General features: G+C 36.9%; 2 protein-coding genes across 5 annotated transcripts in view; one reads left to right on the top strand and one right to left on the bottom strand.

The window, feature by feature from the left end:
- LOC128881576 (FH1/FH2 domain-containing protein 3) overlaps positions 1 to 3251 on the top strand; it is a 258099-nt gene extending 254848 nt beyond the window's left edge. For all 3 annotated transcript variants that reach the window (XM_054132795.1, XM_054132786.1, XM_054132778.1), the window contains one exon: positions 308 to 3251. Coding sequence is in view for 2 of the 3 variants with exons in the window: in XM_054132786.1 (XP_053988761.1) it covers positions 308 to 381 (74 nt within the window). In the remaining variant the exon portion in view is untranslated. The remainder of the gene's footprint in view (positions 1 to 307) is intronic.
- Positions 3252 to 4232: 981 nt separating this feature from the next.
- Positions 4233 to 18558, bottom strand: part of LOC128874211 (FK506-binding protein 2) — a 124916-nt gene continuing 110590 nt past the window's right edge. The window contains exons 2-4 of one of the 2 annotated variants that reach the window (XM_054118700.1): positions 17931 to 18094; positions 8004 to 8128; positions 4233 to 6741 (exon numbers count right to left, since the gene is read on the bottom strand). In XM_054118700.1, coding sequence (XP_053974675.1) covers positions 6553 to 6741; positions 8004 to 8128; positions 17931 to 18094 — 478 coding nt within the window. In that variant the 3' untranslated portion in view covers positions 4233 to 6552. The remainder of the gene's footprint in view (positions 6742 to 8003; positions 8129 to 17930; positions 18095 to 18558) is intronic. The other variant, XM_054118709.1, reaches the window with a different exon arrangement.

The following is an 18558-nucleotide window of genomic DNA, read 5'->3' on the forward strand; positions in this document are numbered from 1 at the left end:
AATTATACAAAATAATATGCAGTTCTACGAGTTATAGACCTACCTGATTTAATTTACAAAATAACTAGTAAGGGTATTTCGAGAGAATTTGATATCCCTGTCACAAAATTAAAAAATTGAACAATTATATATACCAAATTTGCCCTTCACGTACGTTTTCGTAAGTCCCTTTACCCACTCAGTTGCGTCTCAAAATACGAAATGTTCAAGTGCTCGATAATGTCTATGGTTTTGTTCGAAATTATACCCATTATATATTCGCTATCGTTCCCCTGAGAATGTCAATTTACATGTAATGTTCCCACAGTGCGTAGAACGCTGAAGAACGGCCTCTCGGAAGAGGAGAAGAAGCACATCGCCGCCTACATCAAGGGCTACTGACTGTGATAGAACACGAACACCGTAACTCGTCCACGAGAAAAAGAAGGAAAGGCAGCACGATCATCGAACCTCTGATCGAACGTTGATGACACGGCCAGGACATTGCGATTTTCACACGGGAGAAACCCTCCTAAACGCGACACGAAGAAGCAACCCTCCCTAGGAATCGCAGAGACACACCAAGGTTATACGTTTAAAGAATTATATATATATACATATATATATACACACGCATATATATATATTTCAATCGATATTTCTGCATGCTGGCAGAAAGCCATAGTTTTTACCTAATTCGTCATCAAAGACGAAAATCGAGGCCTTCCAATCTATTTTTCGCTGACAATGCGCGCTCTGTCGTTCGTTCTTCTGCTGCTGCAAACTGAAGCTAATAGAACTGTTGTCTGAACTGAAATGAGCGTTACACGCCACGTCTGTCAACGGTAGCTGGCGATATTTAATTTAGAAAATTATATTCTTACGTGAAATATTATATTGTCAGAAGGTTATAAGAAATCTATCTAAATATTATATTTTACATGAAAGGTGTTGCGTTGTCTCGTTTTAATTGATAATTTACAGTGACTCTCATTTACAAGATATAATTAAGCATAAAAATGTTTCACTTCTGCAGTTTCAAGCAAAGTTTAATAATTACAGATCTTTGCACGCAGCTTTAAGATTTCCAGCTCACATTTTCTGGAACTTTATCTTGCAATCGTACTATACTATCGAAACTAGCGCCTCTAAATAATTCACGTTTAATTCTAATCTCTCGAGGGACGAATTTTAAATGGATTTCTGTTTGAATATCGAATGGACAGAACCCATCTTTTTATTTTATACACTACATATTTGCAACATTGATATCTCGAAACATATTTTGTAATTTTTATCCTCGCTCTAACGATACGAATTTGCGATGTCCAGAATTTTATTATTTTCTTCAGTACTCGGTATTAGAAACGTAAAATATCTGTCGGTCGCGAATCTGTTAATATTCTGTATTTTTTTATTCTCAAATTACGATCGTAAGTAATTGTAATTTTGATATAAAAACAAACGTATATATGTGATAATATCCTTCGAGAGGTTAATATTCATTTTCCTCGAAGACAATGTTGAGCGAGAGACGCGTGTATTTATTCTAGTTAGTGAAATAGCTGTAGTAAACCTATTTCGTGCATCAGATCGCGTTCTTCGCGATGAAGTTTTCGACGGTAAAAATGAAACGAGTTGCGGCGATCGGTCAGGCGACTTATTCGGGAAATCTCGTTGCACGGTGACTTCTGGCTGCGGAGATGAGCTTACGGGCCGACGTTTCGCATCGCAAGCGAATGCGACAACTTTGAAACTTATATCCTCTTCATCTTCCCAGTGGCAAACAAACAAAACAAGAATAGAATAAAGGTGGAGCGCGTAAAACAAGAGAAACTTTTTAGATGCATCTTCCGCGGTGACAGCTCCAGTGGAATAAATGCTCGCACGCGGACGGAAAGCATTTTTCAGAGACGCCTCGAATCGATTCCCTTTTGCATGTTGCATGAAATGAAAATTTCAGTGGATTCTACCGTTGGCAAGCTTCTTCGTTTAAAGCGCGCGCTCGAAAGCTCGAACGACAGAGACGAAGAACAGACAATCGTATCAACGTGTGCCTCGAACGACTTGTAATCAGGGACGGTCGAAATTTCACTCGAATAATAGACGACGAATAAAAGCGCCGTGCGTAATTTAATCGCTACATTTATTCGGAGGAGCTTCTGGTCATTGAACGTTGATATAAAATTTCATTTTGAATTAAGTAGCAAGTATCGAATAAATGGAACATGTTTAGGTTGTGTATACTATTCATTGTCATGCAAACCTCATGCATTAGATATTATGTCCGTGTATATCGATGATTGTTATGTATAGATTACATGACATTTATCGACGTACCAAATTTCGTGTATTTTATGATATTATTCCATGCATGTCAATGAATGTTAAGCCGAACAGTTGAGTTTAAATTCGATGAGCAGGAAAGTATTTTTTTAAATACCAGATTGATATTTTTGACAAGTGTAAACCAATATGGCAATTCTGGGACCAAAATGTTTAATTCTCGTGGGTTTTTATGAGCAACTCTCACTGTTGTTTATTTTTTGTTACGATGATGATTTGATTAAATGTAGAGGTTATAAATATACTCACCTTCCTACCATTATAAACTTAATTAAAGAACCTCATGAATTAATAGAATTGCAACATCATTCCTAATGCGATGGATGAAAATACGAACATTCGAACGAGCAATTATTACATAATTCAAATTGTACATTGTATCCAACAAGTAACGAATCAGAAGCAACAATTAATATTTAAACATTTCGTACAAAATATTTATCAAGACGTTGTATTAAACGAATAACGAACACAAAAGTGATTTTAAAAGTTAATAATATTTCCAGCTTTTATTCGTCAATTAAAATATTTATCTGTAAAGTGATCTCGTCCGTTTTTGACTGTCCATAATCCGAATTCTATTAAAAGTTAAGTGAAAGCTTCAAAATAAATTCATAAACGTATTTAGCGGGGAGAGAACTCTTCTCCAGCGAGGCGATATTTTTCATACAACGTAAACGAAAGAGCAGCCGAGTATGCGATCCACGATTTCTGTCTGAATTCAATAGGTAATGAATTTCGAATACCTACGACGACGAGAATTTGTAAAACGATGCGATTTGTTCGACGAGAGGAGCAAACTTAATTAACTTAATCATCACTTTGTTAATCGCGTAAGCGTGCCGTCGCGTACGCGCAGATCATTGTAAGTTTCTGCGGAAATGATTCTTTAAATAAAATTGCGAGCAACAGCAGTGTATCATTGATACCGTGTGTGTTTCCCTTTGTTTTCCATCCCGATTTCGTTTTCAGGAAGTGCACTTGGACGATCGTCGCGTCGAATATTGGAAAATACGCGCAAGGTGAGTGTGCATTGAATGCGTTTCTTTTTAGTTCGAAAAAGTGGAGCACTTGTCCTCTTAAACTCTTCAGCGATGATTTACGATTCAATATGCATTTCAAAATTATTTTGACATTCGAAATAATTAGTTTCTTAAAATTCATTTCAATTCTTGACAGTTGATTTCTGTTTAGTAATTTTTGGTGATCATTGGCGATATTTGTCGAGAAATCTTAAGACTGAAGAATGAATAATGCAATATATTGTTGCGACGGTATGAAGATGCCGCACTACAGTTCCGAGTTACATCGTCGCGACGGTGTGAAGATGTTGCGACGATGTGAAGTCGCGGAAACGAGTTCCCGCGCCTCCGGTTGCCAGGAAGCGGCAAACTTTTGAAATAGAAGAGAGCGATTCGAGAACTCAAAGAGAGAAGACGTTTCGTTACAAGTCTCCAAGATTATCGTTATATTATCGTTATATTGTTTACAAGTTATAGTTTGTTAATAAACTTTATATTTAATTAAAATGAATTCTCGTGCTTCAACTCCCCGGCGTAAGAATATAATGCATAAATAACCAAGAAGTTGGTTATTTTTGAAAAAAATCTATAACTCAGAAGCTGCTCTATTTACAAAAAAAAAAAGTTTTAAAATTAGTGATTATACCTGAGTGAAACCTTAAAGTAAAATATTTATCTATAAAAGTGGCCAACAAAAAAAAAAGTAATACTAAACAACATTAATCATTGCAAGAACCAATTTTACTCGACTCAATACTGCGAAGCAATACTAATATAACTTTGTAGAAAACCTAAAATATTCAAACGATCGAATTAAAAATCTACGAATGTCAATTAAGAAAATTGGGATAAGGATTCTGGAGAATTCAATGAAACGTAGTCAGCTTATATAACAAACTGTGCTCGAGACACACGATTTATTATTAACCTTCGTCCAACTTTAACAACATACAATATAATGTAGTAATAAAAACGTATCAGTTAAAAAGTGTAATAATGATAGCGGCGATCGTGGGAAAGAAGATCGCGTCGATGCGATCGCCGTTCATCTCCACCACGCATCCTCGAGATTGCACCTTCCTCTTGCGATCCTACTCCGGGTCCTGGTTACGTCTTCTCGCGTGAAATTCGTGGCCTGAGAATGCCAGTGGTGTGTATCTTTGTTCAATGTATGCGTGTGTACAGGGAAACTGGGGTTTCGGGTGCTCGTGAAAAGGGGACATGGTGGGGATGGGATAAAAAGGAAGAAGCTTTCGAGAGAGGACAGAACGTTTCGCGCGTTGATTCTTTAGCACCGTTACGCCGATGCGCTTAATTAATGCTAACATCTATAGTCGTGTAGAAAAACCACTCTCTCTCTCTCTCTCTCCCACCTTTTTTCACTGTCTCTCGCATATATACTCTCTCGCACATTTTCTCCCCTGTCTTCTATCTATATTTGTATAATTATATTAAGTTGAACAGCCTCGCTTCGCGCCAGGATTTCGATCACTCGTGGTTCAGGTCTTTCTGCGCGCGTCCTTCGTTTTACCTGTTCGTTCAGAAGTCGGAACGCTGGATACTGAGTTTGCAGATGGGAACGATTGGGGCATAGTAGCGACTTGCGTTTACTCGAAAGTATTTGGTCAGGATGAGTAAGTCTCCCAGGTATAAAAATAATAAAACCTTGTTCGATGACCGACAAGCGTTAAATTTGAGGATGATGTGATTCGTGTATCAAAAAAATATCTTATAAATTACCCATTCTTCGACGCCTTGAAGACCGATGATCTCTAAAATCGATTGAACAGTTCGATCACTAATGTGCCCCAAACTATAGACATCCTACAGCACGAGGATTGGTAGAGGTCTGGTACAGATGTTAAAAAGAACAAACATGACAAGATATTGCTCGTAAAATTATCTTCAGTTAGAATTATTAAGATAAATAATCGTCATGTACGTTACTGTGGAGAGATGAAAAGTTGGTTAGGGAGTTTGTTTGGTAACAGTATAATTTCCTTGATTGTATTATAGAATTACAGTCAATTCCATAAATATTCATACCCTGTATGTCTATTGAAGAAATTTGTTTAAATTAAATGGTAGGCTTGATGTTTCCAAGAGTATGTTTGTATAAATATGTTGATATATATGTGAATATATACATGTATAAGCTTATTCATATATATACTTATAATGAAAAATTCATTTGGCAATATCAAAACTATTATTTAATTTAGTCGAACTTCTTCAATGGACATAGAGAATAGTTATGGGATTGACTGTATATATTATAATGGATACTATAGTATAGAATTCTATAGTAGCTAACTTGTCATGTCTGTACAGTATGAGTAACAGATCAATACATACTATAGTGTAGGATCATGACTTGTCAAAAAAGTGGTTCCCTACCAAACTCTCGTACGAGGGAGAGTCGATAATCGCGAACGAGTCCTAAGAGATTCCAAGAATTTTTCCCATTTCGATTTCATTTCCACCCCTTTCTCTCTACCACGGTTTTGCTCGAGTCGAGTTTATCTCCCTTCTTTAAGAAGTGTCCCTACTAACGAGAACAAGTGTCTCTGAGTCGAAAGGACGCGAAGTGATTCGAAGCGTTCCAGTAAGTAAAGGGAACCTCTTCAGGTTTACCTCTCGTCCACAGTCGACGGTACAAATATAGTGATTTCGTTCACCCTTCCAGACCTGAATTACTTTTCTGGATCACGTGCCGAGGTCCTACGAATCTCGACCCTCGCTTAGAACTCTCTACCCACGATATACCCACTGTTCGAGCTCCCAAGCGTCCCGACTGCTCCACAACAGCGAAATTTCCGCCCTAGCGCGCGCGTTCCTGTGCACGGCGTCCGTCGGATTGAAACTCCCGGACACTTTTCGGAATTCCTTCGATCGGTATATTGGCCCAGTGTCCTCGTTTCGCGAGAGAAATTCCCCGGCGAAGAAGAGGTCCGTCCGCGTTCTTCAGCTTCCCCATTGTTCCTCGAGACTCGCGAGGGATCCGCGTGCACCGCGCAGCGGACGCGTCGAATCCCAGTCGACGATCGATCTGGGGTGAGCACACCAGCTGCAGTGTTCAATGGTGTTCGCGGACCGGATAGGACTCGAGGAGGCGATTCCCCGCGGTAGTGAACACGTGGTGGCGCGAGGCACGACGCCGTCGGCGACGCGGTGCTCGGAGACGCGGCGACGCGGCACGAAGACTTCAGAGCTCGTCGTGCTTCGGCCCGGTGAACTCGTCGTGGGAGATGAAGCCGTTCTTGTCCTTGTCCTCGTGCTGGAAGATCTCCTCGACGAGCTTGTCGTGGTCGGCCAGTATCTTCTTCACCTCCTCGTTGTTGTCCGCGCTACCCTGCTCCGCCTCGATCACCTGCTTCTTCAGGTACTCGCTCACCTGCGCACAACAAACGAGGATTTTAGTTTCTTGGTTGTTTAGGGTGCGTTTTAGGTTACGGGAGAGTCTCAGGGTTCCCGATGTATGTGCATTTAATCCTTACGTGCTTTTAATTGAATACCTTAAAATCAAATTTTGCTGGAGTCAATTTAAATTTACCCGCTTTCCCTTTAAACACTTCCAGTCTCGACCAAACAAAAAAAAAACGAAAATAATCCCGGCAATTTTCTTCTTACTTCTTTTAATAGGATGCGCTCGCGAATGAAAGTTTTGTCAGATGCGCAATATTTTCAAGTGACTGTGATGAATGTATCACGGTGCGTTACACGTGACAGTATAAAAAAAACAAATGGCGTGGGCTTGCGTTGCTCGTTACCGTTAAAAAAAAAAGCAAAAAATGTGTCGAGGTGCAGTTTCCTCTTCTGTGTGTAAAATGTGTGGATGTTAATCCTCTGCGCTGGTACGCAAGGATAAATCTGACCGGCACCAATGTTGTGATTGGTCTGCTCGTTGATCCGTGAGAATAAAAGATCTTATGAGATGAACGAAACAAATTGTCAAAGCGAATGTCTGGCAAAAAGGTTAGTGTATTTCGAAATGAAACAAAATTGTAGCGCGAGGGATTTGGTGGACTTTAATTTTCATTTGATTAAAATTTACACCGTAGTCAATTGTAGTAGGTTGTCCTAAAAGTTTCTTTCGTTTTATTAATAATGAATATATACACAATATTGTATGTTTTATGTTACATTACTGAATTGTGTACGATTCATTTCGCTTCATTACTGTTACAGCATCAATGTCTAAGAAATTAATTTGTCTATTTATATAAACACGACCACATAAAATAATTGAATGCAACTCGTGAAAGAAACTTTTACCTAATACAAATGTAACAATATACTTGTCAATGTTATTACACAAGAAATATTCCAATTTAATTTCTCTGGGTCTCTCAGATTCGTCTCAAAGGAAATAATTCAATTGATATTATATTTAACATGCAACGAAAATGTTCGTGTAACTAATGTAATTAAATATTAATATAAGTTTAAGGATATATTAAATCTAATTAATGAAAGTGTTGGTTTAAATTTGTAATTAATACTTGTGATTAATAGTATTAAAAAGCTTCCAAAAAATTGGCATGGGAATGATTGTTATAAAATAGTTTAGTACTTGTTAGAAACACTGTTTTAGTTGTATTTTTGTTATACCACCACCATGGAGATCCCTTGAAAAGAAATTAAAAATGATCTTGCCATTGCTCTCACCTCCTCGCGGGACAACTGGTTGTCGCGGTCACGGTCAATTTCTTTGAACACGTTCGCGGTTGGTGGATAGTCGCTGATGTTGATCAGTTCAACGTCGAACAACAAGGTAGCACCTGCAATCAGAAACACAAATTTTCGTTAGTAGGTTCATCTTGTAATTGTTTCATTGAAGTTTCAATAAATAATTTAAACGCTTAAATTGAATACTTTGTAGACTATATTTCTATTTATTTATCATATATACTTAATAGTTATTTATTCCTTTTTTAACAAACAATCAGAACGCGAAATCATGTTCGATTAAACATTAATAACAATTATAGTTAAAATAAGTATTTATTCGAGACATTAATCGTGAGAAATTTGTCAATATATTAATATCTATTGACTGGGTCAACTAAATATTAGTTTCTGACAATAGTTACATTAATTATTAACAATACATAATGTTTAAACAACGATGGGGGATATGATTTTGCTGTGATATCAATGTTTCACGAATTATTTTCTCGATGGATCCAACGTGACGTCGAATCGACCGTGACGCGGTTGTTGTTCGCCCTTCCCCTTCTCTACTTCGACAGGCTCGAACAAGTCGCGACCCTCGACACAGGTATACGAGGGGCGCGGTCTCATTCTTCGACGATCCTTCGGTCGGTATGGACCTCGCGATCGCGCTCCGTATCTCGTGTCCCCTTCTCTTGGTTGTGGGTAGCTTAGTTTGCTTGGTATTGCTTGTGTGTGCTTTAGTTTAATCTAGTTAGTTTTAAGGCATGTACCTAAGTTAGTTTTAAGGCATGGATGTACGAGTGTTTGCCTCTGTCAAATAATTATTAATCATTTCTTCAATTCTTTTGTTTGTTCGTAGGTCCATATTGGACTCGCAATTTCGTGCTTCACTTCGGTCACTATTGCTTCATGTGATAAGTGTAGTGATCAACCATGTGACTGGCCGAAATCGGTTGCCGTCCTCTGGTGGGTCTGATTTGAGAGAGAGTCAATCGACGCCTCCGAGGAATCTTCTAGTCTCTGTACGCGTCAGGCGAAGTCCAGGCTCCCGGCGCAGCGCAGCTCGAAAGAGCCGTCAGACGGATGCAAGTCGTGTCCTGGACTCCTGACGTTGTGCAGAGAGTAGAACTCCGTTTCGGGACTCTACCACCGTCAGACATACCTGGTGTCGCAAGGGCAGGGCACCCCGACGCGGTGCTACCTACGTCATACACTGTCAGGTTGGGACCTGGGCCCTCGGCAGCAGGTATGCAGGGAGTAGAGTACTGACGGAGACGTTGATCGTCTTTCTCTCGAATCAGACCCACCAGAGGAAACGGGACTGACTCTGTAAGTCCAGTTTCATGGTCGCGCCGTGTCGTGATTTAGCTTCACTCCTCTTAGTTCAAATAATTATTTGGCAGAGTCAGACTTGGACTTTGGAAATCAAAGGGAATTTTATTTTCCTTCGATTTTCATCGTTTCGTACTTAGTATCAAGCTCGTCAACTCTATCTAGAGTATGCATCTATGTATGTATACTCTATATAGAGAGAGATCGAAGGAAGTTTGATTCCTTCTTTCTCCGGGTCTCCAGTCGCAGCAACCTCCACGTGGTGAGACCTGGTAATCGGTATTATTCGCGACGAAGGATTGTTTGTCGCGAATAATACCGAGAGCTAATGGCTGCGAACTGATAATAATATCTTTATATATAAAGTGTAATGTGCAAAAGTGTAACGTGAGATTAGGTTTAGATTAGCAGGGAAAACACCAAGGAGAGTGTTTGCTCCCAACAATAGCATGTGTAAAAATTTATTAATTTTTCAAGGTGGTTGTTTTACCTTTTTATGGATGAGGAGATGTTTATTTCATGAATTTCGTAGCGTTGAAATTATTTATAGCTGTGTAGTTTAATATTGTAGGATGGTTGAGCGAAAATAACGTAAGGTTTATAGAATACTTTATTAACGAAAGTGGTCTCTAAGGAATCCGAGTTAACGATAAGTGTTATATTTAGCTTTAGAGAAGTTAGTTTCTATATAACATCAATTTAATCATTTTTGAAAACTTGCAAAAAGGAAAGCTAAATCAAGAAATACACACAGAGGTCGTTGTCTAGCGTGGATTCATTTTCCATTATTAATCCAGAGTCCAGACGACACGCGATGACTGCATTGATTGCTCGAAATCCAATAAAAACCCAATACATCTCTGTCAGCGTTGACGAAAGACGATTGCCGTGGCTTTTCGATTATTTGTTCGTCGACTATTTGTGCGGCATTATCCAACGAAAAACCAGTCCCGTATTTCGTCTCTGCGTCGATGACGTATGACGAACCTTTCGTCACTGACATTTGCTACCAATCACGATTCTTTTTGCTTGATCGATCGACGAGAGAAAATAACTGCGATATTTTCTGCAAGATTTCCTGAAAGGCGGAGTTCTACTTTTATAATTCTGCAAAGAGTTGCCAGCTAATTAAAGAAAATAATTCCCTGTTGCGTTTCTACACTTCAGCTATAAACGAAGTTAAAATCGCGTCTTACCTTTCCTAATTGCACCCTGTCAGAGCATCTTCGAATTACTTACTTAATTAGCTCGTCATTGAGACTAATTTCTTCTAATTATTTAGAGACTAATTTCTTCTAATTATTTAGAGACTAATTACTTTCATTGGTCCTTCAGGTATTTAATTTCTCATATCAATTTTGTTTCTATTTCAATTGTAGATCAACGAATAATTATCGCAATTATATTTTGACGAAAAATCGAAAATGTTAAATAACGATCCACGTCGACACCACACGAAAATACATTCTATAATTTAAATATCAGCACAGCGTATCACTGAAATTATAAAGCAAAAGATCCATCGCTGATCGATAAATGAACATCAAACATTTACCCACACCCGAAACGTATCAGGAAATACGATTATTTCAAGCATTCGAAACGATGCCGTGATGTTGCCAGCGCGCTGGTTAATTTTTTGTGAATTTATTACGACACAGTGAATTTTCGATGTTACGTTAAGATTGTGGATTATTAACGAGCGCCTAAAACGTTCGTTATAAATTTTGTCGCGTGACCCAACTGGACATTTCATTCGTTATCAACGTGTCGTACACGTATTAACCAGTTCCTGATATACATTATCAGAAATTAAGATGTGAAATCCACTTGAATATTAATATACCGATAATTTTACACAAAGGGTTGTATTAATACTGCGCACAACTTTTATAGTTTTCTCATATCAACATAATATAAAATAATTTTTAACACTCGATAAAATTAAGTGTTACACTTGTAGCTCATTCTAATTCAATTATTTGGTTTCAAATAATACAAGCATATATGTCCAATAATTTTCATAAGATGTTTTTTTCAAAATTTAATAAAATCGTCACAATTATTTTAATAAACATGACTGATTTATGTAAAGGCGATTGTTTTGCAATAATTATTTATAAAAACGTTTGATGACATAAATAGGTGGTAAGAAAAGTCCTTTGAATTGATTTATTACGAATATTTTCACGACACGTCCAAACTCCCGTCGTGGCACAATTGTTAGAAAGTTCTGCGTTAACTCGCCGTCAAAGTGAAACCGTTTCAGTTAATTTTTTTATAACGACCGCGTTGACAACTTGACAATTTCTGCCTCGCAGGGGCATTAAAATGCTCAGCGAGGCGAATCGTATTTTTGATTCGCGAAGTACAGTACAGCCATCTCCATTAACGGGATAACATCGTTTATGAGGCGAGCAACTAAATCGGAAATCACGGTACATTTGAGTTTAATCGGGCCAATTTCCCGATAGCGGACTTTTTCGGATATACTCGGTGACCCATTTGTGCAATAGTTTATCAAATTTTACGTAATTTTCTTGATATTTTCGGTTCCGGAAGGTATCGAATTTCTCAAATATTTAACAGGAAGTAGGTAACCCAAAATGGAGATATTGAGGTCCCGATATTTCAAGATATGTACAAAAACAAATTAAAGGACAATATTTTTACAATCTCAAACGGGTTATTATTTTGTGTTCCTCTAAATGGTACAATTGGAGTTGTTACAAATTAATATAGGAATAGATGAAGGGTAAAGCTAAAATTGTTAATATCATTTATGATGTTATTCACATGTCGGAGTTATGAGATTTATAGATAAATTAAGAAGCGAAGAACATGTATTATTTATGTGTCCACGTGAAATGTATTGAAATTTTCTTTGCCTGTATAATTCAGTCGTATCATGTATACAAAATAGTTTTAGCCAGTAATAAGGTGACACTATATGTATTTGTGGAATTGAATGAAGAGGATTTACTGGTCTATCGAACTTCTCCTGTAGGATATATAAAAATATCAAATATTCGATAACAAGATACAGTTTTCAATCATGTGTATTTCATATTTCTAAAAAAATATCGGATAACTCAGTTCATGCAGCTTGATACGTTTAAAAAAAAAACACTCGAAAAATTATACACAACCATTAAAACATTGGATCATTCGAAAACAAAAAATCGAACAGATCCGTAAAATATAATTTTATTATTAGATATAGCCTACTATTAAAATATAAAATATAATCACGTAGCGGGTGAAACTTGAGTCTTAAGATTTGTACCAAACGTGTATACAAAATCATACAGGACAAATGAAATAATATCATATATAGTAGAAGTATCGTTGACACCATTTTTTCACGATAATTAGGCTCCAGGTTGATAATAACCGATAATGAATTTCCCCGAAACGAAGCAAATTGTGCGCACGCGAGTCGCTCGCGTATATACGCGCACGTGTTCGGTATCAATTATGAACGGTCCCATCGCTATTAAGCTGGCCCTAATGAAATATGCTCGATCAATTATTCGCTGCTTCAACGAGCGTAACTAATATGTCGGACAATGCTCTCGCATCCGCGCGACGAGACTCGTTTTCCCTGGTAATTGAACGACCAAACGACATAGAGGGATTAAACACGGTAAAAGTTTCTCGTTCTGGGGCGGGAGCAACATCGACGACAGATGGAATCAAATTCTGTTTCTTTGTACGCAATTTCCTCCAATCCCTCCCCCCTGCTCCCCCCGCGCCGTAGTCCACCTTCTTTTTTCCGTTATCCGTAGGAAAACCGTTTCGTTCCCGATCTCTGGTTCCTGAAAATGTCTTCCCCTCACCCGGCCGCGATTAGTTGTGCTCCACGTTGCACGAGGGCAAACTATTTCAGCCTCCAGAGAGCATAGATAGGAGCTAATGTTATACGGAACCGGGGATGCAGCGAAATAACGGAGAAGTTAATCATTCCATTGTTCCCCGGGAAAGAAGAACAGCGGATGAACAAACGATACGAAATAATTTGCGTTGAACAGCGCCAGGGCGTTGGCCACTGTATAAATCGTTGGGAATTTATTCAGCCATCGCCCAGCGGACCGTGACGAACTTTTATCTGGATAAAAGTTGACGAATGGTGGCAACTCGCGGCGATTTATTCGTATCATTTGTTCGATTGTCCCGGATAACATGTTTAATTATGGAAATATCGATGCGATTGGATATTGTAGGTGGCAGCGTGATAGAAAAATCTTGTCACTAAAAATCAATATTTTCTCAAACGGTAAGGTTAAATAATAGTTTGAATATTTCGCGAGAGAATGTATTTCTGTTGTAGGAACCTACTTAGAAAAATAAGGCAGTCCATTTGTATTGGGTTGTCTAGAAAGTTCATGCCTATTTTTAAGAAAAATTCTAAGGCATATTTGAATTTTGATGTATATTTATTGAATTATACAGGGTGAGTCCGAAGAAACAGAACACCTTAATATCTCCGTTACATATCGTTGTACAAAAAAACTTCTTAGGACAAAGTTACACTATTTGAAGGGCCACGTGTAACGGTGTAAGGGAAACAATTTTCAAGGTCTTTTTTTTTATAAAATTTCAAGGTCATCGATGTTTTTTTAAATGGAATGATATATTTTCGTTAACGTAATGTTCTAGCTGACAAAATAACGAATTCATCCGTGTACTACAATATGACCTACAAATGACCTTCAACCCAGAAAAATGGAATAAATAAAATTCAACGTGTAAGATTGGAAATCTTAGGAAACATTAGAATTAGAAATCAGAGAGCAAGAACGTCTTCAGACTGATCAGCAGTTGTAAACACGAATGTATACAAACACATAGATAACAGTATATCATAAATGTCTTCCTGTCAACACCGAATCTGTTATTATGTTGTGTATTGCGATACATTTGAATGTGTAGCAGCTCAAGTTAATATTAATTTGAATATTGAAAATATTTTGAACATTTTGGGTAACAGGAATAAGGCAAATGAATCTTACACGTTGAATTTTATTTATTCCATTTTTCTGGGTTGAAGGTCATTTGTAGGTCATATTGTAGTACATGGATGAATTCGTTATTTTGCCAGCTACAACATTACGTTAACGAAAATATATCATTCCGTTTAAAAAAACATCGATGACCTTGAAATTTTATAAAAAAAAAGACCTTGAAAATTTTTTCATGTAATGTGGAACAATACATTAGATGCGTTTATCTTTTATATTGATAAAATCCGTTGGTATTTTTACATTCAGACGATCCAGGTGTATGTAACGTTGCTCACCACACACCCTCTCTTTTGGTGACCTCTCGCTAGTTTGCTCATATCTCAGAAAATTTTTTATATTTTTAGAGAAACACTAATTGTAAAATGCATAAATTGAGTATAGAAAAAAAAAATCATAAAAGAGTGCTCGCTCCTTAAAAGTATTATCGAAACGAATGCACAACAGACAAGTAGTCGAGACTGGCAGTCAGGAAATAATGAAGCGAGGGAGTTAGTATGAATTTAATCTTCAATATTCTCCTAAAGAATTTTACTTCCAATTTTATTTTTGAGATTTTACAGTCTGCGCAAATGCTTCCAATTTGCCAGACTGCAAGTACTGCCAACAAACTCGGCAACGTTCGCAGGTGAAATTAAAACATCCCCGCGCATTACTTTAATCTCCTAACTGTATAATTATTTTCAGTGAGAGAGGGCACGTTCAAAAACCTTGAAAAATTCCGAGCAGATTATCTAACGAACTCCGACAAATATTGCAACCGAAGCGTAAACGTCGCTCCGCGGAATACTTTTCACAAAGGGGGCCGACTTAACCCATCTTGCCCGCTGAAGAAGTTAATTAACCATAAAACGCGCAAACCGCATTTACCCCGCTCCGGGTTGCAAAGCCCTCGAACATTATAATTTCTCATTACACGTTCTTCCGCAACAAAGAACCACAGACAGTGTTCCGACAGAGCGATCTCATGAAAAATTTTCGCTGATGCGTGGCAGACCTGTTGGAGGGAAAACCTATGCGAATAAGAATCGTACATTTCCTTGGTGATGATGAAACAGTCAGATCATTAACGGAGTTTTGTAATAATTATTGAGACATAGTACGACGATGATTTCTCGACACTGTTGTGTGTGGGACGACGAATCGTTAGGGAAAGAATTAATGGGTGGATACGAATAGGTAAATGCAAGTGATATTAGATATCAGTAGGGTAGAGATAATTTGCACTTTCTTATTGCTGAGTAATTCTCTTTAGAAATTAGTTCATATATTTATTTATATTCATTCGACTAGCATTTATTGTGGCACTCTAATGTATACTAAGTGTAGAGTAATTACTTCATTCAATTAATTTTATTTCATTTATATTTATTTATATTCATTCAACAAGCATTTATTCTGACACGCTAATGTATATTAAATGTAAAGTAACTGCTTCGTTAAATCAATTTTATTTTACTGATACATTGCTGTAGTTTACTCTGAAACAGCTAACTATATTCCATTGTACAGTTAAAATTACTGAATGCCCCATCGTATACGCTTCTTTTGTTATGCCCAATTTAAACTATTATTTGTATACATAAGTTGAGCACAAAGAGACTCGATCATTAGCGAAACAAATAAAAGAAATAAATAAGTAAATTACCGAATGTGTTTATCGCGGGTGAACGTAGTTGTCGCGCGAACAAAGGGTAAAACGGGGATAAAGGGAGGCTCTGCATAAAACGTGGAACACTTTCCGCCCCCAAAGATATACGCGTATTCGAGGGAAGCTCCCGATTTACCTAACGCTCGAGTTTCCGAAAAAATGAGCGCGCGAGTGTCGATGTTGATCCGACCGAGCTGGCCGGGATAGCAGTGCTCAATTTAATGGTTGACGCTTTATTGGATTTCCGTGCAATTGCATTTCTTTTTTTCCACTCCGATTTCATTGCTAACGATACCTTTTGTATCGACCCATCGTCTGGCCTCGTTTACCCCCCTCTGAATATCGATGGAGACCTCCGAATCATTCGAAAAGAGTAATTATATGCATTGTCGCGTCCCGATTCCAATCTGTTATGAAACTAGTCCTTCGTTTTCAAAGAAGATAAAACTTTGATATGTTTATTTGTGTTGTATCTACTTGTGGTTGTTATGTGTAAAAAAAGTTTATTCATAAAACACGATTGTTTTATAAAAGAGGAATTCTAGATAGACTGAAAGGTAGAGTTCATGCCTTTGACTGCGAAGGACGTATACAAATAGGAATATAATTTCTATATGGAAAAATATATTTCATCACTTAATTATATCTTATTAAAACGTTAACAAATATTTTACCCAAAAATTATCATTAAAATTCTCAATTATCATAGATCTATAAAAAGTTGAAAAAAAATTTATCATTATTAATTCTACAAATATCATTTTCATTTACCATAGATCGATATATTTGGTTTGAATATTATGTCAATATTTGAACAGACAATTTTACATCCCAGTTTGCATTAGATTGGCATCAACGTTTCGTTTGTTCAATCTCTCTTCCGTGTAAAATCAAGTAAAACTATCCTACCTCATATACGTAAACAATACTATAAAGTCATAACAATTTGGATCATGTGTTCTAAATTCATTTCCAATTCATTCAAATTTTCGTGCAACGTCGATATTCTATTCCCAATATTGAATTATTCAAAATCAAACAGGAAATTAATTGAAATACTATAATTTCTGTATAACACGAGCAATTATTTTACTTATGCGATTGCAGAAAGTGTATTGATATCCAATTTCACGAGGAACTGATGGTTTCTGATGGAATTTTATAAATAATAATGCAGCTACCTCGAGCAAAGCAGCGATATTGGAAATTTGTAATTTTGATAGTGATAAAGAGAAAATGGAAATTGTACGAGAGCATTTTCGCTGCGAAGAGTTGGATTCATTTCCAAATAGTCTAGCCTTTTCTCACCTGTATTATCATAACAATGCTCAGGGAAAATCTCAGAATTTCTAACGCGTACAACTTTGCTCTTAATTGCAATTAGGAGGAAACTTCTGTTAATGTAAACTACGCCTGGTGAATACATACTGTTACTCTAAGAATTCTTGTGCTTCATTTGTACTGCATATTTTGTTGGACAAAGTATCTTAAAATTTGTTTGAATTCACATTTCCATGGTGCACCGATTTATGGACAAAATATAAATTCTCAAACGTCACACTTAATGCTAGTTTCAAATCCTTTGTCACAATCACAAATCTTAGTAATTACTTTTATAAAATTTATTCCGTCTATAATTGTATTGTTGAATTTACAACAGCCTTTTTATAGTTAATGAATGAACTCAATGTTTGGTCTTAAAAAATAATTTCAATAATCAGTTTTAAGGTGTGTTATTTAACATACTGCAGCTATAATAATAGTTTAGTCATATACTGTACATTATTTCTGAAATAACAGGTTCAATCGTCTACTATATCTGCTAGGAACGATCATTTTCACTCGGACGAATTTCGTATAGAACAAGCAAGGAGAACAACTCCGATGAAATAACAATCTTACCTCCAGGAATTACGTTTCCGGCTCCCTTCTCTCCGTAACCGAGTTCCGGTGGTATGGTCAGCTTCCTCTTTTCGCCCACGCACATATCCACCAATCCTTGGTCCCAGCCTTTAATAACTTGGCCAACTCCCAGCTGGAATGTGAACGGCTGATCTCTGTCCAAGCTGTAACAGGCAATAAATGGGAACGTTTTAAATACTGTTCCAATGGAGACTCGTGATTCGACGACATACTTGCTTTCAACAATAGAGAGAAACTTCTACTTAACCCTCCATTGAATTAATTTTATTTTATATTGTTTTATAGAGTAGGTATTTATTTAATAAATATAAGTAAGTTATGTAATATAAGAATCCTTCGAGAAATTCGATTCCTGCATTTATTTGATTAATTAACACAAATTATTAGGTGTTTTAATAAGGGAACATATATAAATAAAATTGCTTCAACAAACTTTACTGAAATTATTTCTATTGGATATTAAAGAAAGATAATTTTTTATCTTTATTAATTGCGTTGATCACTAAATGCGTTGAATTTTTGTTATGCTTCATTTTCTTGTCGTTGAAAAAATATATTTTGTATTGTAATAGAGTGTCAAATAAACACTAAAAATGTCAAAAGTGTC

The sequence above is a fragment of the Hylaeus volcanicus genome, chromosome 1, assembly GCF_026283585.1.
Source record: "Hylaeus volcanicus isolate JK05 chromosome 1, UHH_iyHylVolc1.0_haploid, whole genome shotgun sequence".
Taxonomy (NCBI): domain Eukaryota; kingdom Metazoa; phylum Arthropoda; class Insecta; order Hymenoptera; family Colletidae; genus Hylaeus; species Hylaeus volcanicus.